Below are 13049 nucleotides of genomic sequence, written 5' to 3'. Positions count from 1 at the left end.
ACCGTTTATGATTTGGTCAACCATTCAATGCCATTTGCAAAAAAATAAAAACTAGAAATTTTTTTTCTGAGAAGTCAAATATCATAGCTTACATTCACACAAACCGAATACATAAATACCTATCCGTAAGAACCCAACGGTCGAAATTTCCTCGCTTCTTTCTGCTAGTCCCGAACTCTCAGGAGAGATCTTCACCAAAGAAACTTGCGTCCATGGGAGGTAAAATCTTGGCTAGGCTCGCCCCCTAGCCACTTGGCTGAGGAAATAAGTGCTGGGTTACGTGATAGAGAGACACACATACATAGGAACAGTGACATATACGTGCAGTTTAAGGAGGTTCACTGGAAACAGAGCAAAACTATTAGCAGGTGCACTATAAATATCTTCTTCTAAACTTTACACCCCCAGGGAATCACATACGTTAAGACGCATCCATGTTTATGTGCATGGACCAACAGGCACTGTCGCCAAATTAGGAATAAGAAGGGCATTTTTTGTTATGCTTTTAACATAAAGATTCAGGGAAGCCGCTGTTGATGTGCAGTATCAGATAATAAACGAGTGAGTCAGAAACACTCAGATTTAGGCTTGCAAAAGCAAACAGAGAGAGACAAACAAAAGTCTGCCTGACTTTTTAATGCTGACTTTTGTAATGTGGACCAAAACGTATTAAAAAAAAAGACATTTACAAGAAAAAAAGGCCAAAATTCCAGAGTAGCCAAGTTATTGCACTTTATTAAATTTCAAAATTATTTTTACTTTGCTGTAAACCTCCTTAACTTACAAATGTAGATCATTATTTGAAAATATTATACATGTACATGTGTAGCGTTTGCTCCCCATTAGTTTTGGAAGACCTCACTCCAGTCATGTACAGAATGATACCGAAAACTGCATAAGGAGCTCAGACTTCATTGCTTTCCAAGCTTTAATAATAAGTATCACAAGTAACACTTTGTAACACTTTGGAAAAGGAGCTGCCTGACAACTCAGGCAACACCGATCACAGAAACTAAGGATTAAAGGCACAGCATGTTTGAGCAGAGCATGGAGCATCAGGTCCAGACCTGCTCCGGCAACCCTCCCTTCCAGAGTCACTGTTGTCTAGATCTAACTCCAAACGGCAATGTCGGGGATGGAAAAAGGCCTATTTGGTCATGAATGTGTCCATTCTGGCCAGCTCACAGGTCATCCCTACAGTCATGTCCCAGGGCTTGGCAGAATCCAGCTTTAATCAAACGACGGGCTTCCTTCACTCGGAGACACTATTCCACAGTTAAATGGCTGGTCATCGTTAGCTTTTCAGTCCGGGCCCCAGACGTAGAGTTGCCAAACCGGCAAAAAACCAAACCAACAAGCCAAAACTCCAAGGAGGAGAAGGAAAGCGGGACTGAAAATATGGGGCGGGGGGAGGCGGGGAGCAAACACCCTACACCATGTAATGCCGTCCTTTTCAAACCAAACAGCTTTAGAAATCCCCAGTCCCGGGTCCCCTCTGCCCAAAGGGGCTAAACATCCTCCAGGGCGATGACCTAAAGCAGGTTTGATTTGAAAAGAAACACATCTGCGTCCCAGTTCCACCCTTCGGTTTTAAGAGACCGTGAAACCAGCCCTAAGGACACTATCTCTAACAGCAAAGCCAGTGTCTGCCCAAGTCAACCGGCTTCCAACGGACGGGCACCTTCACCCTCGCTCTGAACCAAGTCACTCCGCCAGACTGTCCCGGTGGGGAGGCGGCGGCCGGCGGACTCAAATGTCATGCGGGCCAAGTGCCGGCGCTCCACAAGGAGGGCGCAGGCGGCACACGAGGCTCAAGCCTCACTCTCGGGATCCCAAAGGTTTGCTAACCGCGCGGCCTCGGCGTGCGCGTTTCGGGGTCGCCCTGCCGCCGCACGGAGCTGCGGGAGCGCCGCGAGCAGGGAGGCAGCGCACGACCCCCACGAGGACGCCGGCCGGGAGAGGCCGGCGCTCGGGCCGCTTCCACCGCGCCGAGGGGCCAGCCGGAACCAGCGACTGGGGTGGGGGGTCGCGAGGGGCTGCAGGGGCAGAGACGATCCCTCCGGCGACACGCGCGGCGCGCGCCTCCAGCCAGTGTCTCAGGGCAGGTTTCACCGTCCCCCTCCCTCCGAAACCTGGGGGACGGAAGAACAGAGGAGGGGCCCCCGGGTCCCCGCGGGCTCCACAGAGCCCCTCTTTAGTCCTGGCCATCACGTCAACATCAGACGAAACCAAGCGGGCGAGGGAAGGGGAGGACCGGCGGGTGGGGGGAGGAACCGACCTGTCGATGAGGATCTTGTGGTCCCCCATCCAGGGGATGAGGTGCTGTCCCTGCTCCTGGGCCAGCGCCCGCTCGTCATCCCGGAACAGCTTGCAGGCATAGCCGAAGACCAGCAGCTCCACTCGGGTCCCCCCGCCGCCGGCACCGCCGGGCCCGGCCTCCTCCTTCGCGCCGCTTTTCCTCTCGGTTTTGGCACGGCCTCCGCTCGCGCCGTACATGACAGCGTCTCCGGCGTCCAGGCGGGTCCTCTTCTGCGCCGCGCGGATGTCCCCAATGCCTCCGCCCGGCCTACCCCCTCAGTCAAAAGCGCCGCATCCCGGCCCCAAACTCGACACCGCCGCCATAGCGGGCAACAAAATGGAGGAAGCGCCACTTCCGGCGAGGGCAGCCCTACTTCCGGCGAGCAGATTCCGCAGATTCGCTACTCCTCGGAGCCGTTCGAGGCGCCAGGAAGTGTTTCGGTTCTAGCCTTTTGCGTTCGGAGGCGTCGCCACGGCAGGAGCTGATGTGCTCAAAGGATAGCGCGTGTGTGGTGTTCGTTTTCTCAGACCGTTGTCCAGAGCAGTGGCGAAAGCGCGGCGCCGGATTACGCGCTACCCGCATCGGGCCCGCCGGGCGCTGCGCGGAAGGAGGGCGGGGGCTGCGCAGGCCCAGTGCGCGGCTCTCGGTGGGGGCGGCCCCTCCCTGCGCCGGGGCGAGGTCTCCTGGTTACCCGCTGCTGGGGCATGGGTGGGGGCCGAGGGCTGGGCCCTGGGGGACCCGGAGATTCTGGGGCTGGGGAGCTCTTGGGCTGGAGGGCTGGGGGCCGAGGGGCCGAGGGGCAGGAAGCTCGGGGAGCGCTGGGGCTGGGGGACCGTAGAGCTCTGAAGGTAGAGGCTGGGGGAGCCCGGGGAGCTCTGAGGCTAGAGGCTGCGGGGGAGCGGGGAGCCCTGAGGCCAAGGGCATGGGGGCCAGGGAGCTCTGAGCCTGGGGGCTGGGGGGTCGGGGAGCTCTGAGCCTGGGGGCTGGGGTTCAGGGGGACCGGGGAGCTCTGAGGCTGGGGGGTCGGGGAGCTCTGAGCCTGGGGGCTGGGGTTCAGGGGACGGGGAGTTCTGAGGCTAGAGGCTGGGGGCTGGCAGGGGAGCTTCGAGGCTGGGGGTTTGAAGGCCAGGGAGCTCTGAGGCTAGGAGCTGGGGGACCAGGGAGCTCTGAGGCTGGGGGCTGGGGAGACCCGGGGTTGGGGGCAAGGCCCTGCCCTGTCCAGGGCAGTCACTCCAGGTTTCTGAGGCCCTGGTAACTTCTGGGTCCTGGCGATCGGGACCCTTATCCCGTCCATCTGGGAATGTTTCCGTGGCAGAAACTGAAGGGCTTACTTAGCAAGCCGTGAAGGCCCTCCCGGTAACCCGGCTTCAGGGTCTGGGGACTCATGTGGGGAAAAAAGTAGTCGAGATTGGTACAGAGGGCCTGGTTCTGGGAGACCAGCCACCTGGATGTGGAGTGACTGCTACTCAAGTGCGTTCCTCCTGGGCCTGGGTTTTCCCACCTGTGTATTCTGAAGGAGAGTGGCACCTTCCAGTCCAGTCTAGACCTTCAGGGCAGACTGCCCAGCGGCTGGAGTGCAGAAGCACTTCTTGGGGCCCCGAGCACTGACCGAGCTGTTCCTCATCTGGCAGTGAAGTAGATGTTCTTTCCGCCGGCCCACATCTCTTGTCCGTGAAATACAGCTCTTTCTGCTCATAAGGTTGAGATAAGGTAATGCGTATAAACGGTAATAGGGTTTTTAAAAATTGAGCCACGAGCAGTTTCTACCTCAGGCCTTTGCTCTTGTGATTTCTTTGGCTGTGTCACTCTTCTGGCTTTGTCTGGGCCAGGCTTCCCATCCAGGTCCCAACTCTGCTCCTTTTTCAGCCTGGCTGTAGGTGTGCACACTAAGAATTTCCTGCACTGGTCCTCCCTTCTTGGGGCTGATCTGCCCTTGGAGCACCAACCGCCGTCTCACATTACGTCCTACATATAGCTCCCCCCAGTATTGGCTCCAGGAGAGCAGGAGTCTTGTGGGTTCTGCTGAGCATCCCCAGTTCCTGGGCTAGGGCCTGGCACACAGTTGGCCAAGCATGGATTTCTATCTGTGGAATGAACATGACAGAGACATGGTCCTGTCTGGCTCTTCAAGGCTGCCTTGCTACCACCGAGGGGGCATATCGTGGCTTTCTCAGTTGCTCGGTAAGTCCCGCCGGATGCCCTAGGCGCCTGTAGGTCTGGTGGGATGCTGGCTCTGCTTCAAGCTTTTCCTGGAGTTTAGGGAGCTGGGTGAGGCCCAACGCTCCCAGCCAAAGTTCTATGGTCCTTTGACCTGTAGGGATTCTGGAAGCCTTCAGACCGTGTGCGGATAGCTTTTTCAGCCTGGCATGGGATTTTGAAGACCTGGGTTGCACTCCTAACCCTGATTTCAGTTCCACTGGAATTTTGAGTTCCGTTCTTTCTGAGCCTCTCTTCTCTGTAAAGAGGGGACAGGACAGGACTCTGTCCTTTGGAAAGCTGCTGGAGGTCTTAGCGCTGATAGCCGGGGATGTCCATTCTGCCCCAAGTGTGTTTTCAAACAAAAGCGCTGAAGCATGTGTGTGTTGGGGGACGTAGGAGGCTAGCTGTTGAACCGGTTCAGTGGGGTTTGAACTGTGGGCCGCAGTCCGTTGCTGCCTATGGAATCCATTTAGAGGCTCGTAACCAGCATGAAAACACGAAGAAAAAGTCCCCTTGGTTTTCCGCATTTCCAAGTGAATCTTAGAATTAGCTTGCCCAGTTCTTCCCAGAAGCCTCCACGTGTTGCTGCTGGGACTGCCCGGGGAGGGCTGACACCTTGATGTTTGCTCCTGCAATCTACTAGGCATGCATCTGTTGAAAGTTCTGTCAGTGTTTACTCCGCAAACTCGCAATCCCTTTTAAGTCCCACTTGCAAATAGCTTGTTGCAGAGAAGACGGTCTTAAAACACTGAGTGTGTGTTTGGCTGCCTTGTCCAGCGTCATTTTTTCTTACTCTTTATCTGTAGCTTGGTTTGGATTCCTGAGCTGGACAATCATATGGTCTGTGACTGATGCCCACTTTGCTTCTTCCCGGCCCTACCCTCTCTTTGCCATCCAGTCATTCCTCCATTCTCTCTCTACCCACCCCGCCTTGTAGCATGAGCGCCTCTGCTCTGACGGCGGACACGTGGACATCGCGCACATGCTCAGCTGTTCCTGATCTCAGTGTGAAGGTTTTACCACCTCTACTGTTGAGTGTGGCTCAGGGTCAGGGCTGTTGGAGACCACCATTTATCAGAAGAACATTCCCTTGTATTCCTAGTTCATTAGGTTGTGTGTGTGTGTGTATTTTAATGAAAGATGGTAGAATTTTATCAAATGCCCTTTTTGCAGTGAGATGATTATTTGATTTTTCTCTTTCAATCTAATAAGTGAATTACATTGATTTTCTTTGTTTTTTAAAAAAGATTTTATTTACTTATTTATTTGACAGACAGAGATCACAAGTAGGCAGAGAGGCAGTTAGAGAGAAGAGGAAGCAGGCTCCCTGCAGAGCAGAGAGCCCAATGTGGGGCCCGATCCCAGGACCCCGAGACCATGACCTGAGCTGAAGGCAGAGGCCCAACCCACTGAGCCACCCGGGCGCCCTGCATTGATTTTCTAATGTTAAAGTAACCCTGAGTTTTCCAGATCATCTCAACTTGGTCATGATATTTTATTCTATATATACATTGCTGGGTTTGATTTGCCAATGTTGTGTTTAGGACTTTTTGTTGTTGAGAGGGGAGAACACCTACAGTTGACAGAAGTGCAGAATATGTAAGGAGCTTGTATGAATCAGTAAGAAAAATAATTAAAAAATGGGTGAGGGCACCTGGGTGGCTCAGTTTGTTAAGCAGCTGAGACTTGGTTTCAGCTCAGGTCATGATTTCAGGGTCGTGAGATCGAGCCCTGCACTGGGCTCCACGCTCGGCGGGGCATCTCCTTGAGATGCCCTCTGTCCCTCTGCCTCCTGCGCACTGGTGCGTGCAGTGTTTCTCTTAATAATAATAATAATAATGGTGAAAGATTAACAGAGGCTTTTCTAAAAAGGACACGTAAATGACAATAAACACATGGAAAGGAACTTAATCTCTGTCAGGGAAATGCAAGTGGGATACCGTTTGGACCCCAGAAATGTAAGCCCCAACGTGAGCAAGAGTGGGTAGGGGCGGGCGGCAGTGCGCACCCTCATCTGCCCCTCGCGGTCTAAGTGGATAAAACCTCTGTTTGGTTTATTCAGTTTTTATTCTGTTTATTTGTTTCCTTAGTTGGTCTATTGCTACAGCCACAGCAGGAGCCCTGGACACAGATGTTTCTGGTGCCGTTCATTGAGTGGCCACACACCGGGAAGAGCCCGTGTCCATCAGGAGTAAAAGGGATGAGTAAATTGCGGGGTGTGGAGACACGTGATGGGATGTAACGCAGGGGGACGGGCTGCCGCTGTCGGCAAGAGCGTTGGTGGGCCCTGCAAACGATCTTGAACGAAGGAGGCAAGGTAGAAAAGTGCAGACCGTGTTGGAGTACATGCACGATTCCATGCATAAAAGGCAAACAGGCGGAATCCCCCTGTAGTGTTTAGGGGTGTGTATGTGGCTGGTGAGGTTAAAAAGAAGCAAAGTGGAGTTACAGGCGTTACAGCGGGGGAGGGGGAGGCAGACGGTCACCCTAGGATGCCTGGTCACCCTGAGATGCCCGTTTGCGTTGCTGAGCTGGGGGAGGGTCACTGTGTGGGTGATCAAAACTGTCAAGTGCCGTTTTCTCTAACGCCTTTGAAAAGGAAAAAGGACATCCCGGCTGTAAGTTGTTACTACTTTCTATATTTTAATCTCAGCTGCACCCACACACACACAACCGTACTTCTTACGGGGGCTTGCTGTAAACACTTGGAAGCTGCTTGTGTTCTCTGGAAGGCGCCTTCCTGTTCTGTGATGGGGCGTTGTCGCTAGCTTATGTGAGCTTCGTTCCCACAGGGGAGTGCGTGTCGGGGACGCAGCCGGCGTCTCACAGGGAGAGTGGGTTTGGGGCAGCACGGCAGCTCCTTCCCCCCCTGCGGAGGTTCCTCATCTGTGGGACTAAGAACCTAGCGGGCCGGGGGTCCCCTGCCCCGCCCGCATGCTAACTAGTCACAGCTGGTCTGAGGGAGGCAGAGGGAATGCCTGTCCTAAGATCATGCACGGTGACAGGCAGAGGCTGGAAGTCAACAGTCACAGGAAATGGGTCCATATGTCTAGATTTTCATGACAGTCCATTGTCTTGCATTTACGCTCTGTTCAGCTGAGTGGGATCTGATCTCTATACACGTGGAAGGGCTCCTGTGAGGAAGGCGGTAAGTCAGAGTGACGGACCCTGGGTCCCAGTTTGGGTTCAGGGTGATGAAAAGCGAACCAGTCATGCCACCTTGCCCGCATACCCACTGGGTGTCAGAAAACGGATTTGTATCCCAATGGCAACAAAAATCCATGACCCCTCCTTGGGGTCCTTGGTTGGGAATTTTGTTCCGTGACAAATGACACGGCGGCCTCCAGGAGCCGGATGGTGCGGAGAGCGGTGTTTCTAGCGAGGTGCTTTGTCTTCTTGAATAAAAGGAAGATTCTCTTGCTAACAGAGAATGGGTGCTGGGAGGCCCAGCCAGCCCCAGCAGCTGCGTTTTACATTATTCCCGCTCAATGTGTAATCAAGTGGGAGGGGGAAGCACGTAAACATATAATTACTGCAGAGGGGCGTCCGGTCTATGAATCTGCAAGTGCTTGGCTGGAAAACAGGAGCGCGTGTCGCCGAGCGCTTCGTCAGTCAGGTTTCGGTTCGGAAAACAGGCGGTTCCACGGAGGGAAGTTAGTGAGCACATAATAGAGTCCCAGGGAGAGCTGCACACCGCTGGGCCGGGCAGCCCCAAGCCCCTGCCACGCTCCGAGGGAGGAATAGGTCAGCAGTGACCCCCACTGGAGCCCAGACGGGGCCCCTGCGGGAGCTGGAGGCAGGAACTGAGGAAGAAACCGCATCTGATGATGGAGAAAGCCCACGGCCTGCCCCCTCCTCCTGCCCTCCGACAGCCACGTGGTGCCACCATTGGCTGGAGCCGGGTGGAAGCAGGGGCTGAGCCCCCTGGAGCACTGGGCCCAAGGCAGTGGTTGACGAGAGGACTGGTGGCTGCCTCACCCCGGAGCATCTGTGTCACCCACTCAGTCTCCACGAGGCTGTGCTACAAAGAAGGCAGTGGGCCTTGGGGGGAGTCATGTGTGCCGAGCCTCAGGTCCCCAAACCAGGACAATGACAGTTTCAGACCTCCCAGAAACGGACTCTTCAGCCGGTCTGTCAGGACAGCCTGGTCAGCGCTGCTTGGGTCCTGTTAGACCCCTGCCTTCCCCCAAAAGGGAGTAACGTCGCCATAACCAGACTGCTTTTATTTTTGTTTATTATTATTTTAAGAAATTTATTTTGGAGAGAGAGAGAGAGGATGAGCGGGAAGGAAAGAGGCAGAGAATCCCAAGCCGACTCAGCCTGGAGCACAGAGCCCTACGTGGGGCTCGATCCCGTTTCCCTGAGATCATGACCTGAGCGGAAGCTGAGAGTTGGACGCTTTACTGGCTGGGACTCCTGGGTGCCCAAGAAACCCACTGATCTGTGGGGTGATGGCCTCGTTCCTGCTCCCTCTGCCTGTGAAAGTCGCTCAGCTCCTCGGAGCTCCTGTCTCTGCTGGCCGGATGCCGCCCGAGTCTCAAACCCTTGAATCAAGTCAGAAAGACCTTTAGGGTTTGGCGAGTTGAATTTTGTTTTCTCACAGCCTCTTCCTGAAGAAGGCACCGTGCAGAGCTCGTGGGCCCGTCCAAGGCTGCAGACAGGCAGGGGCCTCCCGGAGCCTGCGCTCCTGCCCGCGGTGGAGGCGGCGCTCTGCGCTGGCCGCGAGGCGCTCACAGCCCCAGTCGCTGAGAGGCTCAGAGCTGGGAGTGCACATCTGAAACGCCTGCGCAGCTGGGACACAGCAGAGGGAGGGTTTTCTTAGGATGTTTTCTTTTCTTTTTTTTTTAATTATTTTTTAAAAAGATTTTTATTTATTTATTGAGAGAGAGCATGAGCGAGGAGAAGGTCAGAGGGAGAAGCAGACTCCCCGTGGAGCTGGAAGCCCGATGCGGGATTCGATCCTGGGACTCCGGGATCATAACCTGAGCCGAAGGCAGTCGTCCAACCAACTGAGCCACCCAGGCGTCCCAAGATGTTTTTTCATGCAGTCTCTGTCCGCCCAGCTCTGTCATCGTGTCCGTGATAGCCGGCGTCTCGGGTGCCGTGTAACCCAGACTCGCCTCCTTTAAGCCGGTGTGTTTTTGGTTTTGTTTTTAAGAATTTTTTTTTTAATTTGACAGAAACAGCGAGAGAGGGAACACAAGCAGGGGGAGTGGGAGAGGGAGAAGCAGACTCCCCAACAAGTAGGGAGCCCAATGTGGAGCTCGATCCAGAACCCTGGAGTCATGACCTGAGCCGAAGGCAGGGGCTTAACTGACTGAGCCACCCAGACGCCCCTCAAGCCGGCGTTGTAACCCGAGTCTGAAGATGAAGCCGGGTTGTGCCGAAGACGGTAGCCTGTGCATCGGCTGGGGAGGTTTGATGGTAAAGACCACATGCTCTGCCCTTAGTGACCATTTCTCTGTCTTCCCACTGTGTCATTTCCAGAAGCTTCGAAAGCTCAGGGAAGAAAAAAGCACTCTTTCAAAACGAGGGCAGTAACAATACACCGAACTCCAAATGCACAGATCTACCCCCCACCCCGGCCCGTGCTTTTGCTAGGCTCAGAAACCGCCACAAGACAACCCCCCAAATAAGCAGCCCCGTCTGACCCCCCTGCTCTGGCCCATGTCATCCCCAATCTGTCCCTTTGGTGTGAGAGTCTCCGGGCCGTCGTGGGGCAGCCCTTTGGGAAGCATCTTTGCTCCCGCTGGGGCGTGTGCTCAGCTCCGAGGCGGGCCAGCCTCGTGCAGCTCTGCCGTGTCCCGCCCCGGCTTCGGTCACCTTCATCTACCGATCGCACCGATTCGCTGACTAGATAGGAGACTGTGTTTTACTCCTCACCAAATTCTTCCCGGTCATACTTTAACTCACTGGTTGGCGTGGCATTCGGGCTGGACTCCGAGCACCATTCCCGAACTGGCATTTCAGTTGAGCCATCAGGCTAAATTTGGGTCAGACATTCCCCGGGCCTGGGATGCCCCGGAGGCCTTCAGAGACAGAAGCGTGGTTACCTGCGTGTGGTCCGTGGATCCCTGATCGCGGCTGTCCCGTGTCTTCCGTTGCCTTGAACTCCGGCCAAGTTGTTCCCTCCGGCTGCATAGGGCAGCAGCCTATGCACGTGCTCCGTGAAGAGGCCTCGGATGGCTGAGGGGCTTTGCAGGTGTGATGAAGTTGAAGGTCTAGAGATGGGGAGCCTGGATTATCGGGGGGACGTGCAATGTGATTGCTGGGGTCTCTATAACCAGGAGGTGGCCATGGGCACATCGGGGGAGCAGACCACAGGAAAATGCAAGCAGGCTGGGCGCCGTGGCAACCTCTAGACGGGAGCGGCAGAAAGCATTCCGCCCCCCTCCAAGGCTTCCACAGAACCAGCCCCACCCGCACCTGGATTGGAGCCCGTTGAAGGCTCATTCTGGACTTGCAGTCTCCAGAACTACAAGATGATAAATTTGTGTTGCATTAAAGCCACTGAATATGTGGTTGTTCGTTACAGCAGCCTCAAGAAATCAATGCATATGGTGGTAGCCCCATATGTAACTGTTCGAGGAACCGCCAAAGTCTTGCACAAATGCTGTACTACATGCATGCCTACAGCCTGCGGTGTGGTCCGTCCTGTCTGTCTGAGCCATTTTAGCAGGTGTGAACCCCTGTGGTTTGGATTTGTACTTCCCTAGTGACTAATGAGGTTGAGCATCTATTTTTTAAAAAATTTTATTTACTTGAGAACAGGAGAGAGAGCCAGTAGGGGGAGGGACAGATGGAGAAGCAGACTCCCTGCTGAGCAGAGAGCAGACATGGGGCTCAAGTTGGGACCCTGGGATCATGACCTGAGCCGAAGGCAGACGCTTCGCCGACCGGCCCCTGAACATCTTCCCATGTACTTGTCAGCCATGTAGGTCTATTCTCTGGTGAAGTATCCCCTCAAATCTCTTAAAAATTACAGTGTTTTTCCATATACCAGGATATACTGATTGGCTTCCTTCTTGAAATGAACTAGTCCCCTGTTTTATATCACGGTAGCTGAGTTTTGCCTGTCTTTACACTGTAGATAAACGGAATGCTGTAGCATCTGGTGTCTTGGTCCTGATAATGTCTGCGAGTCATTCCTACGGGTTCTTCTCCGGGCTCTTCTGTCTCACTGCTGGATAGCATCCGGTCGCGGTAACAGCATCATTCATTTATCCGCTGTGCTGTTTCCGGGCATCGGAGCGGTGTGCATTTGGGGGGTCTTACAGACGGCGCTGCTGTGAGCCTGCTCACGCCTGCCTTTCGGGGAGCAGTTCCCCTGGCATTTTCGCACGGCGGGGATTGGACCAGGGGGTTCTGTCATCGGGCATTTCCCAGGTGACCCTGTTTCCGATCAGGCAGCCACCACAGTCATCCTCTAGTCTCTGTGGCACAGGCGAGTGTCGAGGTTGGAAACCTGGACGGGGGATGGGGTGAGACCGAGGGTCCGCCGGCGTGCAGATGACTCGGTGAATGCTCCGCACCACCACAGAAAGCACGTGGCCTCAGCTGTGGCCGGGGAATTTATTTAGAGCCGCGACCATTTCCCTGGGGGGCTGGGGGGAGGGACTCTGTCTGTAACTGGTAGCACTGAGGCGTTCCCGCTGTTGCCAGGTTACCTTTGCTCTCTGTCAAGTGAACCTGCAAAGGACCAGGTGGCAATGGTGGCCTCAAAGAGCTCTTTCAGGGACATCCTCAGCCGAGCCCACACCACAGCCAAACCTCTTCTCCAGATCAGGGACGGAAGCAAAGCAGTGACACGCTGTCTTTCCCCGAAACACTGAGCCCAGCACTTCGTGATTTGCTTCCACCAGGGGCAGATACGGTTTTGGCAACCCGGCTGTGGACCAGTTCCCTGTCCTTCCGTCTCCCTGAGGCAACCTGAGTGTTTTAAGTCCTGAAAATGATCTTTTCCTGTCAACCACGGGTATTAAACTCAGGTGCTTACAGGGGCCAGACGTGATGCTCAGGAGGTCACTCAGTGCTAGAAGGGGGGGTTGGAGCACCTCTCTCTAGAATTGAGGACCCTTGCCCCCGTGCCCAGGGGCTCTGGGGGAAGCTGAAAGTCTGGCCTTTATGTGCCCGCCCTTTTTAAGTCAGAAAAAGCAGACCCAATAAAGCATTTTCCCTTAGGCCAGCACTTTGCAGTCTCCGTTCTGAATGCTTTTGAGGGGGTTGAACCTGCACAATAGCGTTTCAAAGCGGAGGCTCTAGTGGAGAGACTCCAGGGAGAGCCTGAGCGCCGCCAGTCCTCCCTGTCCCTGGGCCTGCACTGAGAAGGGCGCCCTCGCCGGGATGCACTCCCCTGGAGGAGGGGTGGCCCACCCACGGCCGATGTGACTGAGGACCATTGTCCTCCCACTGAAGGGATGTAGAGGCGGTGTGATGGCACTCAGCCAGGGCGCCTGCGGGGGCGGTGTGGGGTGGGCTGCATCCGGAAAATTCAACTGGTGAGGGCCCGCGGGGTTCCAGTACGGGACCCAGACGCAGAAGAGCGGGGAGC

General features: G+C 55.0%; 1 protein-coding gene and 1 long non-coding RNA gene across 4 annotated transcripts in view; one reads left to right on the top strand and one right to left on the bottom strand.

The window, feature by feature from the left end:
* Positions 1-2650, bottom strand: part of SFSWAP (splicing factor SWAP) — a 68871-nt gene extending 66221 nt beyond the window's left edge. Inside the window, exon 1 of one of the 2 annotated variants that reach the window (XM_059138637.1) lies at positions 2279-2650. In XM_059138637.1, coding sequence (XP_058994620.1) covers positions 2279-2496 — 218 coding nt within the window. In that variant the 5' untranslated portion in view covers positions 2497-2650. The remainder of the gene's footprint in view (positions 1-2278) is intronic. The other variant, XM_059138638.1, reaches the window with a different exon arrangement.
* An 808-nt stretch (positions 2651-3458) lies between these two features.
* On the top strand, positions 3459-12686 carry LOC131811528 (uncharacterized). 2 transcript variants are annotated; one of them, XR_009345971.1, is made up of 3 exons: positions 3459-4009; positions 6589-7646; positions 9679-12686. It is a non-coding gene; the product is annotated as an uncharacterized LOC131811528 (long non-coding RNA). The 2 variants fall into 2 exon arrangements; XR_009345970.1 differs by having other exon boundaries at positions 3459-7646.
* The last annotated feature ends 363 nt before the right edge of the window (positions 12687-13049 follow it).

Source organism: Mustela lutreola, chromosome 11 (assembly GCF_030435805.1).
Source record: "Mustela lutreola isolate mMusLut2 chromosome 11, mMusLut2.pri, whole genome shotgun sequence".
Classification (NCBI taxonomy): Eukaryota; Metazoa; Chordata; class Mammalia; order Carnivora; family Mustelidae; genus Mustela; species Mustela lutreola.
Note: the sequence above shows the minus strand (reverse complement) of the source record. Positions and strands in the feature narration are given on the sequence as shown.